General features: G+C 43.7%; 1 protein-coding gene across 3 annotated transcripts in view; it reads left to right on the forward strand.

Annotated features, from left to right (window-relative positions):
* The window catches only part of slc52a2 (solute carrier family 52 member 2), a 45,041-nt gene that overhangs the window by 7,517 nt on the left and 10,508 nt on the right, over positions 1-27,016 (forward strand). The window contains exons 1-2 of one of the 3 annotated variants that reach the window (XM_073055108.1): positions 2,253-2,355; positions 21,424-21,561. In XM_073055108.1, the coding sequence (XP_072911209.1) occupies positions 2,253-2,355; positions 21,424-21,561 (241 nt within the window). Of the gene's footprint in view, positions 1-2,252; positions 2,356-19,029; positions 19,081-21,423; positions 21,562-27,016 lie in introns of those variants that run through there. The other 2 variants (XM_073055110.1, XM_073055109.1) reach the window with 2 other exon arrangements.

Raw genomic sequence — 27,016 nt, forward strand, 5'->3', positions numbered from 1 at the left:
GGGATGAACTGATTTTGCACCTTGTGCATTATTCCCAAGAATACCTGCCATTGCTGTTCCACTGTCTTTTCTGCTAGGATATCCATCCAGTTAACTTTGGCCAGCTCCTCCCTCATGGCTCCATAGTCTCCTTTGTTCAACTGCAACACTGACACTTCCAAGCTGCCCTTATCCTTCTCAAATTGCAGATAAAAACTTATCATATTATGGTCACTACCTCCTAATGGCTCCTTTACTTCAAGATCGCTTACCAAATCCTGTTGATTACACAACACTAAATCCAGAATAGCCTTGTCCCTGGTCGGCTCTCATACAAGCTGTTCCAAGAATGCATCCCGTAGGCACTCTACAAACTCCCTATCCTGGGGTCCAGCACCAACCTGATTCTCCCAGTTCACCTGCATGTTGAAATCCCCCATAACTACTGCGACATTACCTTTGCCACATGCCGATGTTAACTCCCTATTCAACTTGTACCCAATATCCATGCTACTGTTTGGGGGCCTGTAGACAACACCCATTAGGGTCTTTTTGCGCTTACTGTTCCTCAGTTCTATCCACACAGACTCTACTTCTCCTGATCCTATGTCCCCCCTTGCAAAGGATTGAATCTCATTCCTCACCAACAGGGCCACCCCACCCCCTCTGCCCACATTTCTGTCCCTACGATAGCACGTGTACCCTTGTACATTCATTTCCCAGGTCTGATCTCCCTGCAGCCATGTCTCCGTTATCCCAACAACATCATAGTTACCCATTCACACCTGAGCTTCAAGCTCATCTGCCTTATTTCTGACACTTCGTGCATTCAGATATAGAATTTTTAGCCCATTTCTCCTCTCTATGTTTAAATCGCTGCCTATTGTGCTTAACCCAGCTCCCCGAACTCCCAACGGGCTACACGCCCCTTGAATTTTGTTGTCCTTCCTAAATTTACTTATTCTTTCTGCACATTTAGCTCCATGTTCCGTCAGACCATCCCTCTGTACATGAGTCCTCCTTATCACTTGTTCCGCCTCACCTTTCTCTACTACACACTTAATATTCCAGAACCGTGTAGTCCCCACCTGTCCTTTATTCTTCATTTCGCTATCCTCTCTCACATTCTGAATCCCTGCCCCCTGCAGGGATTCTCTGACTAATCACGAATCTGTCAACCTCTGCATTAAATATACCCAGTGACTTGGGTATAGAAATTCTCTGGCTAAAGGAATTCCTCTTCATCTCCATTCTAAATAGACGTCCCTCTTTTCTGAGGCTGTTCTCTTGTGTTAGACTCCAGCACCACTGGAAACGTCCTTAACATGAGAAAATCTAACAATGCTGGAAATCCAAAGGAATACACACAAAATGCTGGAGGAACTCAGCGGATCAGGTAGAATCTATGGAAATGAATAAACAGTCGATGTTTCAGGCCCTGACCCTCCTTCAGGACTGGAATGGAAGACACCAGAATATAAGGTGGAGGGAGGGGAAGGCGACAAGCTAGAAGATGATAGGTGAAGTCAAGTGGGTAGGAAGGGTAAAAAGCTGGAGAAGGATTCTAATGGGAGAGGAGAGGGGATCATAGGAGAAAGGGAAGGAAAGGACCTGGCAGAAGTGATAGGCAGGTGAAAAGGGATAAAAAGCCAGATTAAGAATCCTCTCTTCTCAATATGGAGAGGAGATTTGATAGAAGTACAGTATACAAAGTTGAGGAATGTAGACACGGTAAATGCAGACACAAGGAAATCTGCAAATGCTGGAAATTGAGGCAACACACAAAATGCTGGTGGAATACAGCAGGCCAGGCAGCATCTATAAGGAGAAGCACTGTCGACGTTTTGGGCCGAGGCCCTTCGTCAGGACTAACTGAAAGGAAAGATAGTAAGAGATTTGAAAGTGGGAGGGGGAAATGTGAAATGATAGGAGAAGACCGGAGGAGGTGGGGTGAAGCTAAGAGCTGGAAAGGTGATTGGGAAAAGAGATACAGAGCTGGAGAAGGGAAAGGATCATGGGACGGGAGGGGAGGCCTAGGGAGAAAGAAAGGGGGAGGGGAGCACCAGAAGGAGATGGAGAACAGGCAGAGAGAGAGGGAAAAAAGAGAGGAGGGAGGAAAAAAACTAAATATATCAGGGATGGGGTAAGAAGGGGAGGGGGGCATTAACAGAATTTAGAGAAGTCAATCTTCACGCCATCAGGTTGGAGGCTACCCAGCCGGTATATAAGGTGTTGTTCCTCCTCTGCAGGCAAGCTTTTTCCACTGAGGTTGGATGGGCCTACATAGACGTCATTGGTTAAGGGTGAAAAGTTTGAAGGAAACTTCTTCTCTGAGGGTCATGAGAGTGAAACGAACTTCCAGAGCAAGTAGTGCATGTGAGCTCGATTTCATCGTTTGAGAGGTACATGGATGGTAGAGGTGTAGAGAGCTACGGTCATTGTGCAGGTCATTCAGAGTAGGTAGATTAAATGGTTTGGTATGGACTAGGTGGGCCAAAGGGCCTGTTTCTGCACTGTACTTTTTTGATGACTGTATTCCTCTGTTCTACCACATTGCTCGGTACCCAGTCATTCATTAAGACCTACACTGGTTTGTCCTCCCAAAGTGCAACATCACACATGTCTGCGTTAAATTCCATCTGCTAATTTTTAACCCACTTTTCCAGCTGGTCCAGGTCCCACTGCAAGCTTTGGCACACAATATTCAAAATATTCACAGTATTCTCACCAACATTTATTTTTTAAAAAACTTCAATGCAAGATCCCAACACGATACTCAATATTGCTCTTAAAATGTTTGCCAGGTTTTTTTCAATGATGTTGAGCAATAGAGGCAGCTGGCTGGCTTCCTGTTGTGTCACATAAGTTATGGACAATGTGATGCAAACGAGGACATTTTGTGTGCCCACAAGTTGGAAGTAGTTGATTACTAAACTTCTAGGGTGAGGATTTTAAGGAAATGAAATATTTAAAATGATAGTTTATTAGGATGGGAAACAGCTCCTTTCCCAGGCTGTAAGACGACTGAACTCCCTGCCACCACCCAGGTCTCATCTCACATGAAGCACCAGTAGTGTTACATTGCCTACATTACAGAGGATTGGAGGGAGGTGAATGTTGTCCCCTTGTTCAAAAAAGGTAGTAGGGATAGTCCAGGTAATTATAGACCAGTGAGCCTTACGTCTGTGGTGGGAAAGCTGTTGGAAAAGATTCTTAGAGATAGGATCTATGGGCATTTAGAGAATCATGGTCTGATCAGGGACAGTCAGCATGGCTTTGTGAGGGGCAGATCGTGCCTAACAAGCCTGATAGAGTTCTGAGGAGGTGACCAGGCATATAGATGAGGGTAGTGCAGTGGATGTGATCTACATGGAGTTTAGTAAGGCATTTGACAAGGTTCCACATGGTAGGCTTATTCAGAAAGTCAGAAGGCATGGGATCCAGGGAAGTTTGGCCAGGTGAATTCAGAATTGGCTTGCCTGCAGAAGGCAGAGGGTCATGGTGGAGGGAGTACATTCAGATTGGAGGGTTGTGACTAGTGTCCCACAAGGATCTGTTCTGGGACCTCTACTTTAAGTGATTTTTTATTAATGACCTGGATGTGGGTTTAGAAGGGTGGGTTGGCAAGTTTGCAGACGACACAAAGGTTGGTGGTGTTGTAGATAGTGTAGAGGATTGTCGAAGATTGCGGAGAGACATTGATAGGATGCAGAAGTGGGCTGAGAAGTAGCAGATGGAGTTCAACCCGGAGAAGTGTGAGGCGATACACTTTGGAAGGACAAACTGCAAGGCAGAGTACAAAGTAAATGGCAGGATACTTGGTAGTGTGGAGGAGCAGAGGGATCAGGGGGTACATGTCCACAGATCCTTGAAAGTTGCCTCATAGGTAGATGGGGTAGTTAAGAAAGCTTATGGGGTGTTAGCTTTCATAAGTCGAGGGATAGAGTTTAAGAGACATGTTGTAATGATGTAGCTCTATAAAATTCTAGTTAGGCCACACTTGGAGTACTGTGTCCAGTTCTGGTCACCTCAGTATAGGAAGGATGTGGAAGCATTGGAAAGGGTACAGAGGAGATTTACCAGGATGCTGCCTGGTTTAGAGAGTATGGATTATGATCAGAAATTAAGGGAGCTAGGGCTTTACTCTTTGGAGAGAAGGAGGATGAGAGGAGACATGATAGAGGTGTACAAGATATTAAGAGGAATAGACAGAGTGGACAGCCAGCGCCTCTTCCCCAGGGCACCACTGCTCAGTAAAAGAGGACATGGCTTTAAGGTAAGGGGAGGGAAGTTCAAGGAGGATATTAGAGGAAGGTTTTTCACTCAGAGTGGTTGGTGCGTGGAATGCACTGCCTGAGTCAGTGGTGGAGGAAGACACACTAGTGAAGTTTAAGAGACTACTAGACAGGTATATGGAGGAATTTAAGGTGGGGGGTTATATGGGAGACAGGGTTTCAGGGTCGGCTCAATGTTGTGGGCCGAAGGGCCTGTAATGTGCTGTACTGTTCTATGTTCTTACTTTTTAACGTGTCATAAATGCTCCGTATAGGAGCTACAGGGAGTTTAGTTACCCCGAGGCTGCAGGATTTAGACAAGTGGGTGATTGTCAGGGAAGGGAAGAGCTCAGATAGTAGAGAGCACCCCTGTGGCCACCCTCCTCAGTAATCGTTAACTCATTTTGGATACTGTTGTGGGGGGGGGGGGGGGTGACCTGACACAGGACTGCCACGGTGATCAGGTCTCTGGCACTGAGCCTGGTTCCATGGTGCAGAAGGGAGAGAAGAGGAATGCAGTAGTCACAGGGGACTCCATAATGAGAACAGACAGGAGGTTCTGTCAGCCTGATAGAGATACCTGCATGGTGTGTTGCCTCCCAGGTGCCAGGGTACGGGATGTCTCGGATTGGGTGCAGATTATTCTGAAGGGAGGGGGTGAACAGCCAGAAGTCTTGGTACACGTTAGTACCAATGAGATGGGTAGAAAAAGGGAGGAGGTCTTGAAGAGAGAATTCAGGTGGTTGGGTAGGAAGCTGAAAATCTGGTCCTCCAGTATAGTAATCTCAGGATTGTTACCTGTGCCACGTGCTTACGAGTGCAAGAATAGCATGATCAGACATATTAATGCGTGGCTGAGAGACTGGTGTAGGGGGCAGGGCTTCAGGTTCCTGGATGATTGGGGCCTCTTCTGGGGGAGGTACGACCTGTACAAAAAGGACGGGCTACACCTGAACCCAAAGGGGTCCAATATCCTAGCAGGCAGGTTTAATAGAGCTGTTAGGGAGGGTTTAAACTAATTTGGCAGGGGGATCGGAACTGGAGTGATAGGGCTGAGGAAGGGGAAAGCAGAAATAAATCAAAGATGGCTTGCAACAGATCATAGGAAGGACAGGCAGAAGATGAGGCATAATCACAGCAGGTGGAATAATTTACAACAGAAAGCAACAAATACTGGACTGAAAGTGTTATATTTGTGTCAAAGTGTTATATTTGACACTAATAAAATCGACGATCTTGAAATTCAGCTACAGGTTGGCAAGTATGACTTTGTGGCCATCTCTGAAACTTGGCTAAAGGATGGCTGCCATTGGGAGCTGAATGTCCAAGGATATACAGTGTATCAGAAAGATAGGTTAGTAGGCAGAGGGGGTGGTGTGGCTGTGTATAAGAAGTAATATTAAATCATTAGACAGGGATGATACAGGATTGGAAGGTGTAAAGTCATTAGTGGTTGAGTTAAGAAATGGCAAGGGTAAAAGGACCCTAATGGCAGTTATATACAGGCCTCCCAACAGCAGTCAGGACATAGATTACAAATGACAGCAGGAGATAGAAAAGGTGTGTCAGAAGGGCAATGTCATGACAATCGTTGGGGATTTTAATATGAAAGTGGATTGGCAGTGGCATATACACTGTATATCCTTGGACATTCAGCTCCCGATGGCAGCCATCCTTTAGCCAAGTTTCAGAGATGGCCAAAGTCATACTTGTCAACCTGCAGCTGAATTTCAAGATTGTCTATTTTATTAGTGTCAAATATAACACTTTGACACAAATATAACACTTTCAGTCCAGTATTTGTTGCTTTCTGTTGTAAATTATTCCACCTGCTGTGAAAGCCAGTACTGGACTTCAAGTCAGAATTTGTAGAATGTCTAAGGGATGGTTTTTTAGAACAGCTTGTTGTTGAGCCCACTAGGGGATCAGCTGTGCTGAATTGGGTGTTGTGCAATGATCCGGAGGTGATAAGAGAGCTTCAGGTGAAGGAACCCATAGGGAACAGTGATCACAATATGATCTAGTTCACTTTGAAATTTCAGAAAGAGAAACTAAATGCCAATGTGTCACAGCAGAATTATTCAGTAGAATAATTCAGTAGAGTTATTCAGTAGAATAAAGGAAATTACGATGGCATGAGAGGGGAACTGGCCCTCTCTTGACTGGAAAGGGACATTAGCAGGAAGGACAGCAGAGCAGCAATGGCTGGAGTTTCTGCAAAAAAATGAGGGAAGTCTAAGACAGATATATTCCAAATAAGAAACTTTCGAGTGGAAGAAGGACACTACCGTGGGTAACAAGTGAAGTCAAAGTCAAAACAAGAGAGGGCATACAAGGAAGCCGAAAATAGAGGATTGGGAAGCTTTTTAAAAACTTTCAGAAGGAAACGAAGACGTCATTTTGGAAGGAAAAGATAAATTATGAAAGGAAGCTGGTGACTAACATCAAAGAAGATACTAAAAGCCTTTAGTATATAAAGGGTAAAAGAGTTGAGGGTAGATATAGGACCCATAGAAAATGATGCTGGAGATATTGTAATGAGAGACGCAGAGGAACTGAATGTGTATTTTGCTTCAGTCTTCATAGTGAAAGACATTTGCAGTATACTGGACATTCAAGAGTGTCAGGGAAGTGAAGTTTGTGCAGTGAAAATTACGACTGATAAGGAGCTCAGGAAGCTTAATGGTCTGAGGGTGGATAAATCTCCTGGACCTGATGGAATGCACCCTCGGGTTCTGAAGAAAGTAGCTGGAGAGATTGCGGAGGTATTAACAATGATCTTTCAAGAATCGATAGATTTTGGCATTGTACCGGATCACTGGAAAATTGCAAATGTTAATCAGAATCAAGTTTATTATCACCAGCATGTGAAGTGAAATTTGTTAATTTAGCAGCAGCAATTCAATATAATACATAATCTAGCGGAGAAAAAAATAAATAAAATAATAATAAATAGACAAGTAAATCAATTGCGTATATTGAATAGATTACCAAAAAACCTGCAGAAACAAAAATACTGTATATTTAAAAAAAGGTGAGGTAGTGTCCATGAGTTCAATGCCCATTTAGAAATCGGATGACAGAGGGAAAGAAGCTGTTCCTGAATCGCTGAGTGTGTGCCTTCTGGCTTCTGTACCTCCATTCTGATGGTAACAGTGAGAAAAGGGCATGCCCTGGGTGCTGGAGGTCCTTAATAATGGACGCTGCCTTTCTTCAGGGAGCAGTGTCTCAGATGTCCTGGGTACTTTGTAGGCTAGTACCCAAGAGATAGCTGACTAGATTTACAACCTTCTGCAGCTTCTTTCGGTCCTGTGCAGTAGCCCCTCCATACCAGACAGTAATGCAGCCTGTCAGAATGCTCCCCACAGTACAACTATAGAAGTTTTTGAGTGTATATGTTGGCATGCCAAATCTCTTCAAGGCTCTAATAAAGCATAGCTGTTGTCTTCCCTCCTTTATAACTACATCGATATGTTGGGACCAGGTCAGATCCTCAGAGATCTTGACACCCAGGAACTTGAAACTGCTCACTCTCTCCACTTCTGATCCCTCTGAGGATTGGTATGTGTTCCTTCGTCTTACCCTTCCTGAAGTCCGTAAACAGCTCTTTCATCTGACGTTGAGTGCCAGGTTGTTGCTGTGACACCACTCCACTAGTTGGCATATCTCACTCCTGTACACCCTCTCATCACCACATGAGATTCTACCAACAATGGTTGTATTGTCAGCAAATTTTTAGATGGTATTTGAGCTATACCTAGCCACACAGTCATGGGTATACAGAGAGTAGAGCAGTGGGCTCACACACCCCTGAGGTGCACCAGTGTTGATTGTCTTCAAGGAGGAGTTGTTATCACCAATCTGCACAGACTGTGGTCATCCAGTTAGGAAGCTGAGGATCCAATTACAGAGGGAGGTACAGAGGCCCAGGTTCTGCAACTTCTCAATCAGTGGTATTCCCAATTGTGGGAATGGTGGTATTAAATGCTGAGCTATAGTTGACAAACAGCATCCTGAAGTAGGTATTTGTGTTGTCCAGGTGTTCTAAAGCCATGTGGAGAACCATTGAGATTACATCTGCCATTGCCTATCACCACAATAGGTCAAATTGCAATGGGTCCAGGTCCTTCCTGAGGGAGGAGTTCAGTCTAATCATGACCAACCTCTCAAGGCACTTCATCACTGTCGATGTGAGTGCTACTGGGCGATAATCATTAAGGCAGCCCATATTAGTCTTCTTAGGTACTGGTATAACTGTTGCCTTTTTAAAAAATTTTTTATTAGTTTTTCAAAACATTTTACAAAATTAAAAACCCCAAATCCCAATGAGGAGCATTAATACAGAGCAAGGTTAAGCATACAATAACAATATGCTACAGAGGAAGAGAATTTAACAAAAAAGCACCTAAATTAAAGACAAGTGAGCTTAGTGTCCTCCCCAAACCACACAACACAAGAAAAAAAAAACAATTCCAGACCAACCACCACACAATATAGAGAGTATAAGTCCGGACAGTCAAACTCCCAGACTGTGAATACACTTAGCAACAGAGGATAATAATGCCTACTACCAGAAAAAAAAGGGAGCTGAAAGCAAGGGACCGAAAAGAAAAAAAAACCCTAGTCAAGAGGAAGGTTATGAAAGTACTCGATAAAAGGCCCCCAGATCTTATGGAACTTTAAATCCGAATTGAGAACTGAATAATGAATTTTTTCGAGGTCCAAGCAGGCCATAATGTCATTAAGCCATTGCGCATGAGTGGGCGGGGCAACATCTCTCCATCTAAGGAGGATCAAGCGTCTCGCCAGGAGAGAGGCAAAGGATAGTATTCAGCATTTGGTCGGACCCAGACATAAATCTGTCTCGCCCCAAAAACCGAACAGAGCAATTAAAGGGTTAGGTTCTAGGTGCTGATTCAGGATACCCGATAGTGTAGTGAAGACATCTTTCCAGAATTTCTCCAAGCTAGGACAGAGCCAGTACATATGGATGAGAGAGGCCACGCCCCTCTTGCATTTATCACAGAGCGGACTAATGCCAGGGTAGAATCGAGATAGTTTAGATTTAGACATATGGGCTCTATGAACAATCTTAAACTGTAAGAGACAATGGCGAGCACAAAGAGAGGTTGAGTTAACCGATTTGAGAACTGAGTCCCAGCTCTCCTCGGATAAGGAGATATTTAAATCCTGCTCCCAGGCCATTTTAATTTTATCCACAGGGGCCCGTCGTCAGGCTGCTAGTTTATCTTGGATAATTGAAATTAAACCTTTACCTAGTGGATTAATGGAGAGAAATAGGTCCATAGCATTTTTCGCAGGCATTTCAGGAAAGTTAGGAATTAAAGGAGCAGTAAAGTGTCGGATTTGGAGATATCTGAAAAAGTGAGCGTTAGGCAGGTTGAACTTAACAGAGAGCTGTTGAAAAGAAGCGAAGCGGTTATCAATGAAGAGATCTTCAAAATGTCTAATGCCCTTCCTGTACCAAACATGGAATGCTGAATCGAACGTGGTAGGTAAAAAAAGATGATTATGTGCGACAGGGCTAGAAATGGAAAACCCCTGGAAACCATAGCATTCCCTGAACTGAGCCCATATACGCAAAGTGTGTCTAACCAGAGGATTAGCTATTGATCTGGGCAGACTGCTAGGGAGTGCAGAGCCAAGAAGTGCAGATATAGATAATTCTTTAGTGGAGCTCAACTCCATTGCCACCCAGTTAGGGCACTCAGGTTGACCGTGGAAGAAAGACCAGAAGGCAGCACAACGTATATTAGCTGCCCAATAATATAAGCGAAAGTTAGGTAAAGCCATGCCACCCTCTTTTTTTAGATTTTTGGAGGTGGATTTTATTAATTCTAGAGCGCTTATTCTGCCACAGATATGACAAAATAATAGAATCTAAGGAATCAAAAAAAGATTTAGGAATAAAAATTGGGATAGATTGAAATAAGTATAAGAATTTGGGGAGAACATACATTTTAACAACATTGATACGACCTACCAAGGACATAGATAGAGGTGACCATTGTACCAGACTGTGTTTTGTAGCATATGAAAGATTGACAAAGTTTTCACGAAAGAGATCTTTAAACTTCCTTGTGACTGTAATTCCAAGATAAGTAAATTGATTATGGACTACTTTAAAAGGGAGATCACGAAATATTAGTTCTTGTGCTTTATTAATTGGGAAAAGTTCACTCTTATGTAAGTTGAGTTTATAGCCAGAGATCTGGCTAAACTGGTCAAGAAGTGAAAACATTAGAGGTAAAGATGTAGATGGATATGAGAGAAAGAGTAGTAGGTCATCAGCATAGAGAGAGACTTTATGCTCAACACCCCCTCTCCAAATCCCGGTCAGTTCAGGACATTTTCGAAACGCTATCGCCAGAGGTTCTATAGCCAAATCAAAGAGAAAGGGACTTAAGGGGCATCCCTGACGGGTGCCACGTTTGAGATTGAATACTTGGGATTTCTGAAAGTTAGTTAGAACAGAAGCAGTAGGACACAGGTACAGCAATTGGATCCAAGAGATGAAACTTTGGCCGAGGTCAAATTTTTCTAAGCTGTTGCCTTTTTGAAGCAAGTGGGAACTTCTGCCTGTAGCAGTGAGAGGTTGAAAATGTCCTGAATACTCCCGTTAGTTGGTTGGCACAGGTTTTCAGAGCCTTACCAGGTACTCCATCAGGACCTTTGGCCTTGCGACAGTTCACTCTCTTTAAAGACAGTCTAACATTGGCCTCTGAAACAGAGATCACAGGGTCATCAGCTGCAGTAGGGATCTTCACAGCTGTAGTTGTGTTCTGTCTTTCAAAGCGAAGCATCGCTGCCATTCATGCAATTGGGTTTCACTTTGTAGGAATTAATGTCTTGCAGACCTTGCCAGAGTTTTTGTGCATCTGATGTCACCTCCAACCTTGTTCAAAATTGTCTCTTTGCCCTTTGCAAATCATACCAGGTTTTCTGGTACAGGCCTGGGTTGCTAGACTTGAATGCCACAGATCTAGACTTCAGCAGACGATATACCTCCTGCGTCATCCATGGCTTTTGGTTTGGGAATGTACAGTGAGTCTTTGTGGGCACACACTCATTTTAATGAAGTCAGTAACAACTGCAGGATACTCATCCAGGTGCGAGCAGAATTGGCATGATTAACTTATTATTTATTTATGGCTTTATATTGCTATATTTCTTCACTATTCTTGGTTGTAACAAAACCCAATTTCCCTCGGGATCAATAAAGTATGTCTGTCTGTCTGTTCGAATATGAATCTCTGAATACAGTCCAGTCCACCCAATTCAAAGTAGTCCTGTAGGCGCTCCTGCGCTTCCCTTGTCCATAACCGTCTTCGTCCTCACTGCTGGTGCTACAGTCTTCAGTATCTGCCTATACTCAGAGTAGAAATACAGCCAGGTGATCAGACTTACCGAAGTGAGGGTGTGGAATAGTATGGTAGGCATTCTTGATGGTGGTGTAGCAATGGTCCAGTGTGCTGTTTCCTCTGGTATTGCAAGTGATCTGTTGATGGTAATTGTTTAGTGATTTCCCCCCCCCCCCCCCCCCCCCCCACCCCAGTCTGGCCTGGTTAAAATCTCCTAAAACGATGGTGAAGGCATTAGGTTGTGCTGTTTTGTGCATGTTGATCCCATTACTCAGTTCATCTAAAGCCTGCTTGACTTTGGCCTGAGGTGGAATGTAAACTGCTACCAAAATAACCTCCGAGAACTCCCGTGGTAGGTAAAAAGGACGGCACTTAACTGCTAGATATTCCGTGTCTGGTGAGCAGAATTGGGACAGCATTGATATATTTGTTCAGCAAGGAGAGTCAATCATGAGGCCTACTCCTCCATTTCTGCATTTGAGAGACTCTATAGATCTGTCCTGATGGTGTATAGTAAACCCATCGATCTGAATCGCATCCAGTACAGAAGGGGTTAACCAGGATTCTGTGAAACAAAGGACACATGTGGTCCTAATGTCCCTCTGATTCAACACCCTTACTCTGAGATCATCGATTTTATTCACCAGCAGGATAGCCGTATAGGGGGTTTAAAACCCCTTTTCCTTAAATGTACTTATAACCCTGATCTATGCCCGGGCTTCCTCTGACGTGTCCTCCGTGGGCACTTCTGACCACAGACTGTTGTTTCTACCAGCTTTAAGCAGTGATAGTTCATTTAAACGCATTGACATCTTTATTGACTCTACTGACCTTGGAAGTAGTGCATTTTAGCTGTATTAGGCTGAAACGAGAGTACGTATTTAATCGTATCCATTGAGAGTACTGCTGCTACTTCAGTCGCGCCTAGGTGCCCACTCTATTTAATACGGGTGGGAGGCGGCAGAAAGGAAACTATAGCCTGTTAGCCTGACATCAGTGGTTGAGAAGTTGTTGTTATTGATTGTTAGGGATGAGATTACGAAGTACCTAGAGGCACATAACAAGGTAAGCCAAAGCCAGCATGGTTTCCTGAAAGGAAAATCTTGCCTGACTAAACTACTGCAATTTTTCTGAGGAAATTACAAGCAGGGTAGACAAAGAAGATGCAGTAGATGAGGTGTACTTGTGTAGCCTCCGTGGCCCCCGTTCGCCTCGGGTGAACCGCCATTGCTCCGCCAATAGTGCAATACTTTGGTGTAACTACAGAGTAATGCCCCCCCAGTACACATTTGCAATACAAATACCAGACAATACACCCAAAAGCGAGTAAATAATTGCAACTTTATAGTTATCTCTTAGTGATGGGTTAGTAGAAACAGATAATCTAAAGGTGCCAAATAAATAAGTTTATCAGTTTGTGCACATAATATTTTAATACATTGGAGCTCATGCCTCTGGTTCCATCCCCAATTACCTTCCCAGCCTTCGGCCACCATCTGAACCACCGACATCCAGTATCCGTCGCTCTGGAACCGCTGTCTGCTCCTCACACATCCATCCTCCTCGCTTTCCTCCCGAAAAAAGACCGCGAACTCCCGCTCAGCTTACACATACAAGATAGCATAACAATTCTCCATTGCTTATTTTCCCCCCTTATCGGTAGTCATAACCCAAACATACCAGACACAGAAACCCATTACAGCATTACGGAGAAGCCATTTAGTTAGCCTGAACAGTTAACACCACTGTTACTGGTACTGAGAACCCTACACTTGAATTTTCAGAAGGCCTTTGACAAGGTGCCGCACATGAGGCTGCTTAGCAAGATAAGAGCCCATGGAATTACAGGGAAGTTACCAGCATGGGTGGAGCATTGGCTATTTGGCGGAAAACAGAGTGAGAATAAAGGGATCCTATTCTGGCTGGCTGCTGGTTACCAGTGGAGTTCCCATAGGGGTCAGAGTTGGAACCACTGCTTTTTGCGATGTATGTCAATAATTTAAACTTTGAGATTAATGGTTTTGTGGCTAAATTTTGCCAATTGATACAAAGATAGGTGGAGGAGTGGATAGTGTTGAGGAAACAGAGAGCCTGCAGAGAAACTTAGATAGTTTAGGGAAATGGGCAAAGAAGTGGCAAGTGAAATACAATGTTGAAAAGTGTATAGTTATGCACTTTGGTGGAAGAAATAAATGGTCGGACTATTATTTAGATGGGGAGAGAATGCAAAATGCAGAGATGCAAAGGGACTTGGGAGTCCTCGTGCAGGATACTCTAAAGGTTAACTTCCAGGTTGAGTTGGTAGTGAAGAAGGCTAATACAATGTTGGCATTCATTCCTAGAGGTATAGAATATAAGAGCAGGGATGTGATGTTGAGGCTCTGTAAGGCACTTGTGAGACCACACTTAGAACCATAGAACACTACGGCACAGTACAGGCCCTTCAGCCCTCCATGTTGTGCCGACCCATATAATCCTTAAAAAAAAGTACTAAACCCATACTGCTCCATAACCCTCTATTTTTCTTTCATCCCTGTGCCTGTCTAAGAGGCTCTTAAATACCTCTAATGTTTTAGCCTCCACCACCAACCATCCCTGGCAACTCATTCCAGGTACTCACAACCCTCTGTATAAAAAAACAACTTACCCCTGATTTCTCCCCTAAACCTCCCTCCCTTAATTTTGTACCTATGCCCTCTAGTGTTTGCTATTGGTGCCCTGGGAAACAGGTACTGACTATCCACCCTATCTATGCCTCTCATAATCTTGTAGACCTCTATAAGTCCTCTCTCATTCTTCTACACTCCAAAGAGAAAAGTCCCAGCTCTGCTAACCTTGCTTCATATGACTTGTTCTCCAATCCAGGCAACATCCTGGTAAATTTCCTCTGCACCCTCTCCATAGCTTCCACATCCTTCCTATAATGAGGTGACCAGAATTGAACACAATACTCTAAGTGCGGTCTCACCAGAGATTTGTAGAGTTGCAACATGACCTCTCTATTCTTGAACTCAATCCCCCTGCTAATGAAGCCTAGCAACCCACAGACCTTCTTAACTACCCTATCAACCTGTGCAGCGACCTTGTGGGATGTATGGATTTGAACCCCAAGGTCCCTTTATTTATCCACTCTCTTAAATAACTGACCATTAATCCTGTACTCAGTCTCAGACCTCACACTTGTCTGGATTGAACTCCATCTGCCATTTTTCTGCCCAACTCTGCAGCCTGTCTATATCCCCTTGTAACCTTTGACAACCTACAGCTTCATCCACAGCTCCTCCAATCTTCGTGTCATCCGCAAACTTACCCATCCTTCCACCTCTACATCCAGGTCATTTATAAAAATCACAATTAGCAGGGATCCCAGGACAGATCCCTGCGGCACTCCACTAGTCACCGACCTCCAGGCAGAATACTTTCCTTCCACAACCACCCTCCGTTTTCTCCCTTTCAGCCAATTTTTTATCCAAACAGCCAAGGTTCCACTTATCCCATGCCTCATGACTTTCTGGATGAGTCTCTCATGAGGGACCTTGTCAAATGCTTTGCTAAAGTCCATGTAGACTACATCCCTCATCAATTTCTTTTGTTACCTCTTCAAAAAACTCTATCAAGCTTGTGAGGTACGATCTTCCCTTCACAAAGCCATGTTGACTATCCATGAGTAGACTGTATTTCTCCAAATGCTTGTAGATCCTATCCTTAAGAATCCTTTCCAGTAGTTTGCAGACCACCGACATAAGACTCACCGGTCTATAGTTCCCAGGTTTCTCCCTATTACCTTTTTTAAACAAGGGAACTACACTTGCCATTCTCCAGTTCTCTGGCACTTCCCCTGCAGCCAAAGAAGATTCAAAGATCATAGCTACTGCTCCTGCGATCTCTTCTCAATTCCCACAACAACCTGGGGTGTATCATATCCAGCCCTGGGGATTTATCAATCTTAATATTTTTAAGAAGATCCAGCACTTCTTCCTTAATCTCCACATTGTCCAGCACACAGGCCCGCTCTACTTCGACCTCATCCTGATCAAGATCCTTTTCACTTGTGAATACTGAAGCAAAGTATTCATTTAGGACCTCCCCAACCTCCTCCGCCTCCAGGCACATGTTGCCCTCTTTATCCTTTAGCAGTCCCACCTTCGTTCTCGTCATCCTCCTATTCTTCACATACGCATAGAATGCCTTGGGGTTCTCCTTAATTCTACATACCAAGGCCTTCTCATGCCCCCTTCGAGCTCTCCTAAGTCCTTTCTTTAGCTCCTTCCTGGCTACCCTATATTTCTCATAAACCCCTCCTACTTCCTGCTTCTTATATCTAACATATGCTTCCTTTTTCCTCTTGACGAGTTGCCTCACATGTTTTGTCAGCCACTGTTCCCTTTTCCTACCATTTTTTCCTTGCCTCAGTGGGACAAACCTATCCTGAACCCAGCTCAAGTGGTCCCTAAACTTCTCCCACATTACTTCTGTGCTTTCTCCTTTGAACATCTGTTTCCAATTTACTCTCGCTAGTTCCTGCCTCATCCCTTCAAAGTTAGCCCTTCCCCAGTTAAGCACTTTACCATTTTATCTGATTTTATCCCTTTCCATAGCTATGCTGAAGCTAAGGGAGTTGTGGTCACTCTCACCAAAATGCTCCCCCACCAAGAGGTCTGTCACCTGACTAGGTTCATTACCCAGAACTAGATCCAGTATAGTCTTTCCTCTCGTCGGCCGGTCCACATACTGTCAGAAATCCTTCTTGAACACACCTGACAAATTCAGCCCCATCTATCCCCCTTGCACTCTGACCCAAAAGAGGTCCCAATGATCCAGAAATCTGAATCCCTCCCCCCTGCTCCAATCCCTCAGCTGCGCATTTATCCTCCACCTCATTCTATTCCTATTCACACTGTCGCATGGCACAGGCAGTAATCCCGAGATTACTACCTTTTGAGGTCCTGCTTTTCGACTTCGTTCCTAACTCCCTGTAGTCTTCTTTCAGGACCTCTTCCCTTTTCCTACCTATGTCATTGTGTGGGGTATTGTGGAGTATTACTTGGAGTATTGTGTGCAGTTTTGGGCTCCTTATTTTAGAAAGGATATACTGACATTTGAGAGGGTTCAGAGAAGATTCACGGAGAATGATTCCAGGAATGAAAGGGTTACTGTATGAGGAACATCTAGCTGCTCTTGGGCTGTATTCCTTCGAGTTCAGGAGAATGAGGGGGGATCTCATAGAAACATTCTGAATGTTAAAAGGCCTGAACAGATTAGATATGGCAAAGTTATTTCCCATGGTAGGGGAGTCTAGGACAAGAGAGCATGACTTCAGAATTGAAGGACCTCCCTTTAGAACAGATGTGGAGAAATTACTTTAGAGGGTGGTAATTTGTTGCCATGAGTGGCTGTGGAGGCCAAGTCATTGGGTGCATTTAAGGTAGAGATAGTTAGGTTCTTGATTAGCCAGGGCATCAAAGGGTATTGGGAGAAGGCAGGGGAGTGGGGATGACTGGAAGAATTGGATCAACCAATGATTGAATGGTGGAGCAGACTCTATGGGCTGAATGGCCTACTTCTGCTCCTATATCTTATGGTCTTATACTTGATGTCAATCATCTGGAATACATTTTATTTGTAAATTTGTAGTAATATTACTTTGTGTGTGGTGTGTACATGAACTGTGTTGTGCACCTTGTTCCAGAGTAACGTTGTTTCATTTGGCAGTATACATGTATATGGTTGAATGACAGTAAACTTGAAATTGCTGGCGCTTGGCCAAGTGGCTAAGGCGTTGGTCTAGTGATCTGAAGGTTGCTAGTTTGAGCCTCGGCTGAGGCAGCATGTTGTGTCCTAGAGCAAGGCACTTAACCACACATTGCTCTGCGATGACACCAGTACCAAGCTGTATCGGCCTAGTGCCCTTCCCTTGGACAACATCAGTGGCGTGGAGAGGGGAGACTTGCAGCTTGGGCAACTGCTGGTCAACATCTAAACCTTGCCCAGGCCTCAGTCAACATCAAAAATCGATGGACAGCCGAAGTAAGGAAAGGAAACTTGAAATTAAAAAATTCATGGGATTTGGACAGTAAATCCCCAAAACTGGGTGTCCTGTATCATGTGAAAGTTGTCACTTACACTGGTGCAATGAAAATCTTACAGCTGCAACACAGACATGCAACATCAGATAAGCAGCATTCACAAGAAAAGCATAACTTAAACAAATTAAATGTTTTATAAGAGCACAACTAGAAAAGTAAATCCATTTTGATTCAAAGTGCTCAGTGTTGCTGAAGTGGAGTGATTAGTGTTGAAGAACCAAGTGGTTGAAGGAAAGTAGCAGTTCTTAAACCTGATGGTGTGCTTCGGGCTTCTGCATCTGCCTGTTGGTAGTTGTGGGAAGAGAACTTGGCCCAGATGGTGGGGTTCTTTGATGGATGTTGCTTTCCTGAGACAGCGTCACCTGTAGATACACTCAAAGATGGGAAGGGACAAACCTGTGATGTACTGGGCAGAGTCCATTATTTTCTGTAGCTTCTTGCAATCTTTGGATTCCTGTATTGGACTACAGTGCAATTAGTCGCAGCTCTTTCAACAAGTTATCTGTAGAAGTTTTAGTTTTTGGTGACAAGCAGAAACTCCTCAACCTCTTAAGAAAGCAAAGAAGCTAATGTGCCTTCCTTGTGATTGTATTGGTGTGCTAGACCCAGCATATATGATGTGTTAGCAACATTAAACGTGATAACTCAAAAATTGAACAAAAGCTTGGAAGAAAGGTTCCAGCCTGAAAACGTGACCACGGATGCTGCTTGACCTCTTGCATTTGGTTCTTGTTTATATTTTACACCAACTCAGACCTTCTGCTGATGTGCAGTAGAGAGCATCCTCACATGCTGCATCACATCACAATATGTAAGCTGCTCGCCGACAGACAGGAAGGCTCTACTACAGGTAGTCAAAACTTCCCAACCCATCACCGCCTCCAGCCTACCTGTCATCAGGGACATGTATACAGAAAGGTGCCACTAAGGGTTCAGCTTAACGTTGTGAAGAATCCCATCCACCCTGTTGATAGACTGTTTGTCCCACTCCCGTCAGGGGTGAGACTACGTAGCATCCACGCCAGGACCACCAGACTCAGAGTTACTTTCCCCAAGCAGTAAGGCCGATCAACACCTCCATCCACAAACCCACCCCTCCACACCCCCAACCACCACTACTTTGTCATTTTCTGTCAGAGTCACCTCATGTACAGACATTCCTGTGGCTAGCATCACTTAATGGACATGCAATCAATCTATGTATATTTATTGTATTTTTTATTGAATTATTTATCATATTGTGTTTAATTTTGTGCTGCATCGGGTCTGGCGTAACAATTATTCCATTCTCCTTTACAATTGTGTGCTAGGAATAACATTAGACAGTCTTGAATCTTTTATCTATGGACAGTCAGGGTGGTGAGTATTAAAATAGTGAGCCTTGCAACAGTAGATGTGATATCTAACCGATGGGGTACTTGGATTTTGCTCTGTAGGTTCCTGTTACTTTCTCTCCCCCTCCCACCCCACAAACCAAGGATACAACCTTCATGCTTCCACATTACTGAACCCCCTTACCCCTTGCCAGTGAGTCTCCTCTATGTAGTCTCCACAGGCTTGGATCTCTGGAAAGACCATCATTGGTAGGGCACCAGCAACGGTGCTCCATCCAAGGGCAATTGAGAGCTGACAAATATTGGTCCTGCTAGGGTTAACTTTGCAGAGGAGGTTTACCAGGATGCTGCCTCAATGAATTTGTGAGGATGTCTTGAGTGAGCTAGGGCATCTTGGAGTGAAGGAGGATGACAAGTGACATGATAGGTGTATAAGATAAAATAGATCACGTAGACAGCCAGAAGCTTTATCCCAGGACAAATGGCTAATATGAGGGGATATAATTTTTAGGAAAGTATAGGAGGCTGTCAGAGATAGGTGTGTGAAATGAGCTGCCGGGGTAGTGGTAGAGGCAGAGATGAGGGACTTTAAAAGACTCTTGGGCACATGGATGAAAGAAGAATGAAGGGCTTTGTGGAAGGAAGGGTTAGACTGATGTTGGAATAGGTTAAAAGGTGAGCACAACATCGTGGGCAGAAGTGCCTGTAATGTGCTGTACTGACCTGTGTTCTATAACCACTCCTAATGGATAACACTTGGTTTAATTTCTGAGAATTAATCTTGACAATTGTGGGTAATACACAATCTTGGTAATAATGGAAAATGGGGGCCGATTCTGTCTTGTCACATCCTGACAATAAATGGTCAATTTATTACCTTAAGCTGGGTGTTGTGCAACTTTTCCCCACAAGAGGGTAGTGCATTCATCATTTAAACAATGAGGATTTTTATGTAGAGGCATTAACCTTTAAGTTTTGACCACTTATCAGGCTGGTTATGGAGCTCATCTGATTTATTATTGCTGCTGAGATAGTTCCTTAAGATTGTCATAGCTGGGGGCAGGAGGTGGTAGTGGTGATTAAATGCTCACAGTGGTGTGTGCCTCAAATAGCCTCTGACAAGCAAGTCCAGCTTCTGGTCTTCCTGTGTGGCTTAGCTACTAAACTGGAAGAACCATTTCTACTGACAGGAAAAGGGGCAAAGATGGATTACTGGTACCATAACTCCACTTGCTTTGGGCAGATGGGGCTTGTCAGCTGTGGTTGGCAACTCACCCAGGAGAAGGAATGCTCTGATCTCATACCTGTCTTGTGGCTATAGCCACTCATAGGAAAGGCTTCAGGAGTAAACCCTGAGAGAGAAATCCAGAGCTGGAGTCCCTAAGACAGTTCTACGTTGAGTTCAACACTGGCAAGTCTGACGACACCCTGGTATCAAAGTGTATTGCTCTCTTTTGCTTCTGTGTGGAGAGGGGGAGCCTGCTGTATGGGCAACAGCTTGCTCTCCATATCGTGCTGCCCTAGGCTGGTATCACCTAGACAGCTGGGGCACAACGTCCATGGTTGACCCAACCTACAGAGAACCTCACGGTACTAAAGTACAGTGGAAAAACTGCTTTGCTTACCATCCATATGGATCATTTATCACAGTATATTGAGGCAGTACAAGGGAACACCGTAACAGAATGTAGAGTTACAGAGAAAATCTATGATGATAGACAAAAAGGTGCAAAGTCATAATGTTGTGAGATTGTGTTCATCTTAATGGACAAGGAAGCTATTTAATAGACTTGTAGAACTGTGCTTGAACTTGGTGTGTTGTGTGCTTTGGTATTTTCTGCTCAATGGGAGAGAGAAGAGAGAATGGCCAGGGTAGATGGGGCTTCGGTACTGAAGTAGCAAGAAGGGTAAGTGAGAGTCCATGGAGGAGAGGCTGGTTTCTGAGCCATGTTCACGGCTGCTAGAGCAGCTGTCACACCATCCAGATAAATTTATTTATCATGTGTACATCAGAACATATAGTGAAATGCATTGCTTGTGTTAATAACCAACACACCTAAGAATGTGCTGGGAGCAGCCCATAAGCATCACCACACATCTTGATGGCAACACAGCATGTCCACAATGATGAACAGAAGAGCAAAACAAGCCCCCTTCCCACCCCAGATGCTCTCTATCTCCACAACAACTTTTCGTTTCCTGTCTCTGATTGACTCATTTTCACCACGGTAGAAAGTTTCAGTTTCTTAAGCCTCCCGAGCAGGTGGAGGTGCTGGTAAGCTTTCATGATTGTAGTATCTGTGTAGCTGAAACACTGCTGAGGTGTATTTTAAAAAAATCACGCATGAGAACTGCCTTTTCTTCCCAGATCACAGGATGGCCACGTCTACTGTGAAGGAGTCCGTCCTCACCCACCTACTGGTGGCCATGTTCGGGATGGGGTCATGGCTTGCAGTGAACTCCCTGTGGGTGGAACTTCCAGTGGTGACCAAGAGCCTACCTGAAGGTGAGTGTAGCTGATAGTTCCCCATGTTCCTTCATGGGCTCCCAAGGCTGTTTGCCCTCGGGCTTCCAATTTGCCTTCAGTGCAGGCTGCCATAGATGAAGCAAGAGCAATTTCCCTTGATATCAAAGGGGTACGGTATTGAGTATGGCACAGAGGATCCTTGACTAAATTAGAAACAATGGGAATCAGGATGGGGCTGAATAGAATCAGTCCCATTACGAGGACAGACATTGGTTGTCTGTCACATCCAACAATAAAAGGAGGCCTGTGCTGGACAGGTTTTAAAAGTTAGAAAGCTATTGCACTGGGACAGTTCCACGCTCAACCTTGGATGTCTGGGTCCAGTGGTCATCACAAAGCAGGATCTTCCTGGGTTGCAGTGGATGACCATGACTTGTATGCCTTCTCATGCCCTTTGCTCTTCACAAAGCGTTGCAGAAGCACCTTCCTTGGCTACTGGATTTCACTATAGATCCACCGAAGCGGACTTTACTTGCTCGGACTGGTATGTCCCTATGGGTGTAGTGGTTGGAGAGTCAGTATCTCAGCTATGGGACATACCTGCAACAGTTCTGTGGAGTGGTGGGGGGCTGCTGTCCTGGGCTTAAACACATTCAGAGCTTCATCAGTGACCTTCAATTGAAAGGCCAAGGTAGGATGGTCACTGGTGCAAGGTGTTCGTGAACCCTGGACAGTAAAGCTGTCCGCATTGATCTTGGTCCAGTGGATATTGAAATTTGATATCTGGGCTTGTAGATATTTGCAGCTCTCCAATGGAGAAGTCACCAAAAACTTCCAAAACACTTTCCTGAAACAAAAGCAAATAGTTGGAGGTATTTCATATAGAGTGAGTCTATTTGGCCCATTGAGTCAATACCAGAAATCTCATCCCCTATTCATTTCATAGAACATGACAGCACTATACAGCGACTTCAGCCCATGATGTTGTGCTGACTTTTTAACTACACTAATGTCAATCCGACCCTTCCTTCCCACATAGCCCTCCATTTTTTAACCTTCCATGCGCCTATCCAAGTTTCTTAAATGCCCCTAATGTATCTGCCTCGACCACCACCCCTGGCCATGCAGTCACCACTCTTTTTTTTAAAAAACCTATCTCTGATATCCCCCCATGCATTCTTCCAATCACCTTATAATTATGCCCCTTTGTATTAACCATTTTCTATTGATTGCTTTATTTTCTCTTGTATGAAAATGAATCTCAGGGTTGTATATGGTGACATAAATGTAGTTTGATAATAAATTTGCTTTAACTTTGTATATCGGCCTAACCTGGAAATGAATTGCTATTCCTTTGCTGTCGTTGTCTCAAAGTCATGGGACATTGTGGTCATACCCACACCTCAAGGACTGGACTGCTGCATGGTTGTAAAGCACTGCAGTGCCGAATCAGGCCCTTTGGCCCATTTAGTCCATGCCAAGCTATTCTGCCTACTCCCACTGACTTACACCATAGCCCTCCTTACCTGTCCAAAGCATGTACTTATCCAAACTTAAATGTGCATCCAGCACTTCTGCTGGCAGTACATTGTACATTCACACCACCCTCTGAGTGAAGCTGCCCTTAAATATTTCACCATTCAATCTTAACTCGTCTCCTCTAGTTCTAATGTCAGTGGAAAAAGCCGGCTTGCATTTATTTGGAGATGCAGTGCAGAGCAGGCCTTTCCAGCCCAACAAGCCGCACTGCCCGGCAGCACACCAATTTAACCCTAGTCTAATCAATTAACCCACTAACAGGCACAACTTTGGACTGTGGAATGATACCAGAGCACCTGGAGGAAACTCTCACCCTCAAATGGAGAACTTAGAAAATCGTCACAGATGTTGCTGGAAGTGAGCTCTGAACTCCAGAACACCATGCGCTATACTTGTGTGGTGCTATTATGCTACCGTGGTTCCCTATCTACACCCCTCATAGTTTTATATTCTACTATCAGATCTCCCCTCATTCTCCTGCACTTCAGGAAAAACAAAGTCCTAACCTGCTTATTCTTGTAAGTTTTCTCTGCACTCTTTCAATCTTGTATCTCTCCTGTAGGTAACTGATCAGAACTGCTCAAGCAGATCAAGAAGGCAGCTAATTATTGCCCCCTCAAGGGCAACTAGAAAGTGGGGAACTAAATACTGGCTCAACTTGCGAAGCACTTATCCTTTTGAATGAGAAAGTATTTCCACTGCCTCCCTAAAACCAGATTTTCAACTCTTGTAGTTTACCATCTATAGTCAGTCATAAAAAAACTATAGCACAGAAACAGGCCCATCCAGTCCACGCTGAATCATTGTACGTTGTAGTGAGTGCAGTTGTCCTTGTGGCTTTGTTGTAGGAGCAGGATTGGTGCTGGTGATGCAAAAAAAAACTAAACAAGCTGTTATCCATTGTGGACAATCAGGCACATCCTCTCCATGACCCACTGAATAAACAGCGGAGAACCCTTTCAGCTCTGCTGTCACAAGGATCGTTACAGAAAACCTTTCCTACCAAATGTAATAAGCATATACAACAGTTCATCTGTGCAACAGGAGAACATATCATAGTACAATCGTCTGTTTTATTATTTTGTATATTATCATTGCACATTGGTAAATTGTGTATATTATTCTTCCGTGCTTTATTATTTTTCAACTGAAGGTCATTGCTCTGAATGTGTTTGGGCCAAGGACTGCAGTGTCATGGAACTGATGCAGAGATGTCCCGTAGCTGAGTTACTGACCTTTGACCACCACAACTGGTGGACTGAGTAGATGAGATTTAGTAGCCAGAAAGGTGGCGCTGCAACGCTTTGTAGAGAGTGAAGGGTGTGACGAAGCATACAAGTCATGGTCATCTACTGCAACCGAAGAAGACCATGGCTTGTGGCGCTTGTTCATACCACTGGACTTGGACTTCTGAGATCTAGAGCGTATGGATCTGCCCCAGTGCAACGTCTTTTCAGATTTAAAACTCTTCCACGCAGGTTTCCTGTCATCATCAAACATGACGAACAACCACCATGTGTATGTAATGGGCCTGGTCATACCCTTCGCTCTCCATGGAGCGTTGCAGAACTGCCTTCCTGGCTGTTGGATCTGGCCAGTCCACCGGAACTGACTTTGCCTGCTGGGACAGGCATTTTCCTATCCCTCTGGGGTATAAGATCCGTTGGCTACCCTCACTTGGTTTAGCCCGCCTGTCAAAGCGGTATACCGGACTGTGGCCACTGTCACATGCAAACAACTACTTGGAGCAACAGGTGAGAATTGAGTGCCCACTGCAGAACAAAGATGAGTGAGCTGCCCCAGAATGGACATGACAGGCCCATTCACCAGAGGTGCTACCCCTCTCTGAACACCCCATACACCTCACAGCAGCAGTACAGTGCAATAAATTTAACAACAAGATAAATTAACACAACAGGAAATATTTTTTTTTTAAAAATAGGTGGTTTCATGGACTGTTCAGAAATCTAATGGCAAAGGTTAAGTAGCTGTTTTCAAAAAGTTGAATGTGTGTCTTGAACCTCCTGTATAATGTCCCCTGGTCTTAATAATGAGAAGAGTAGTTGAGAGCTGTGATATGTTGGTGCAACCCATCATATGACGCTCAATGGAAAAACATTGAGGAGCGGGTACTTCCCATCCCAATACAAGCAATTTTGGCTGATAACAACCTGCAAAGGTACATAAATACTATTGATAACCCATGGGTGAAATTGACTCTTAAAATATGGAAAACTACTATAAAAGAATATAATCTAGAGGGAGATATTGCAATTCTTAAATGTTGTGTATATGACTCGGACTTTACACCGAATAAATTGGATGCTAGATTTAAGGACTGGACAGCTAAAGGAATAACAGTTCTTTGCAACATATAACCATATAACAATCACAGCACGGAAACAGGCCATCTCGGCCCTCCTAGTCCGTGCCGAACTCTTAATCTCACCTAGTCCCACCTACCCGCACTCAGCCCATAACCCTCCACTCCTTTCCTGTCCATATACCTATCCAATTTTACCTTAAATGACACAACTGAACTGGCCTCTACTACTTCTACAGGAAGCTCATTCCACACAGCTATCACTCTCTGAGTAAAGAAATACCCCCTCGTGTTTCCCTTAAACTTTTGCCCCCTAATTCTCAAATCATGTCCTCTCGTTTGAATCTCCCCTACTCTCAATGGAAACAGCCTATTCACGTCAACTCTATCTATCCCTCTCAAAATTTTAAATACCTCGATCAAATCCCCCCTCAACCTTCTACGCTCCAATGAATAGAGACCTAACTTGTTCAACCTTTCTCTGTAACTTAAGTGCTGAAACACAGGTAACATCCTAGTAAATCGTCTCTGCACTCTCTCTAATTTATTGATATCTTTCCTATAATTCGGTGACCAGAACTGTACACAATATTCCAAATTTGGCCTTACCAATGCCTTGTACAATTTTAACATTACATCCCAACTTCTGTACTCAATGCTCTGATTTATAAAGGCCAGTGTTCCAAAAGCCTTCTTCACCACCCTATCTATATGAGACTCCACCTTCAGGGAACTATGCACTGTTATTCCTAGAAATGAAAGAAGGAACACTGTTCAGTTTTGAAATGCTTAAAGAGAAACACTTATTAGAAAAACAAGATTTTTAATCAATATTTACAGATGTGACAATGTTAATAAGACGCTTAAAAATGTAACCAAGGCAAGTACGTGCTTGATAGAGCTATTTAGAAAAGCATATAATTCAGATAATGGTAGTAGAATCATTTCAAGCATGTATAAGGGGTTGTCAAATCTTAAAACACATTCGACTTCATACATTAAAACAAAATGGGAGAAGGAAGGAGGGATAATTATATCTGAGGAAGAATGGACAATAATATGGAGGTATCAATGGAAGTGTACCAGTTCACAGAAATGGAGGGAATTTGGATGGAAAAACTTAATAAGGTATTTTATTACACCCTCTCAGAAATCCCATTATGATAGTAACCTCTGTTTGCTGGAGAAATTGTGGAAATCACAATGCAAATCATTATCATATTTTTTTGGGACTGCCCTGTTATCAAAAACTATTGGAGGGGGATGCACAATGCCCTACAAGACATCTTTAAATGTGAAATACCCTTAGAGAGTAAGAACATATATTTTGGATATGTACCTTAAGAATGGTTGAAAAGAGATATATATTTAATGAATATATTGGTGGTGGCTGGTAAAAAGATTCTTACTTAGGAAATGGTTATCACAGGAGATCCCAACTTTAAATACATGGATGGAAATTACAATGGACATTTACAAAATGGAGAAGATGGCAGCATCTGTTAATCATAAGCTGGAACAATTTGATTCATACTGGGAAAAATGGTTTAACTACATAATGCCTCATAGGCCTGATTTTATTCTCACAAATCAATGAATATGTTGTAAAAAAAAAAAAAAAAGATCACTCCC

This window comes from Hemitrygon akajei, chromosome 8, assembly GCF_048418815.1.
Source record: "Hemitrygon akajei chromosome 8, sHemAka1.3, whole genome shotgun sequence".
NCBI classification, from domain to species: domain Eukaryota; kingdom Metazoa; phylum Chordata; class Chondrichthyes; order Myliobatiformes; family Dasyatidae; genus Hemitrygon; species Hemitrygon akajei.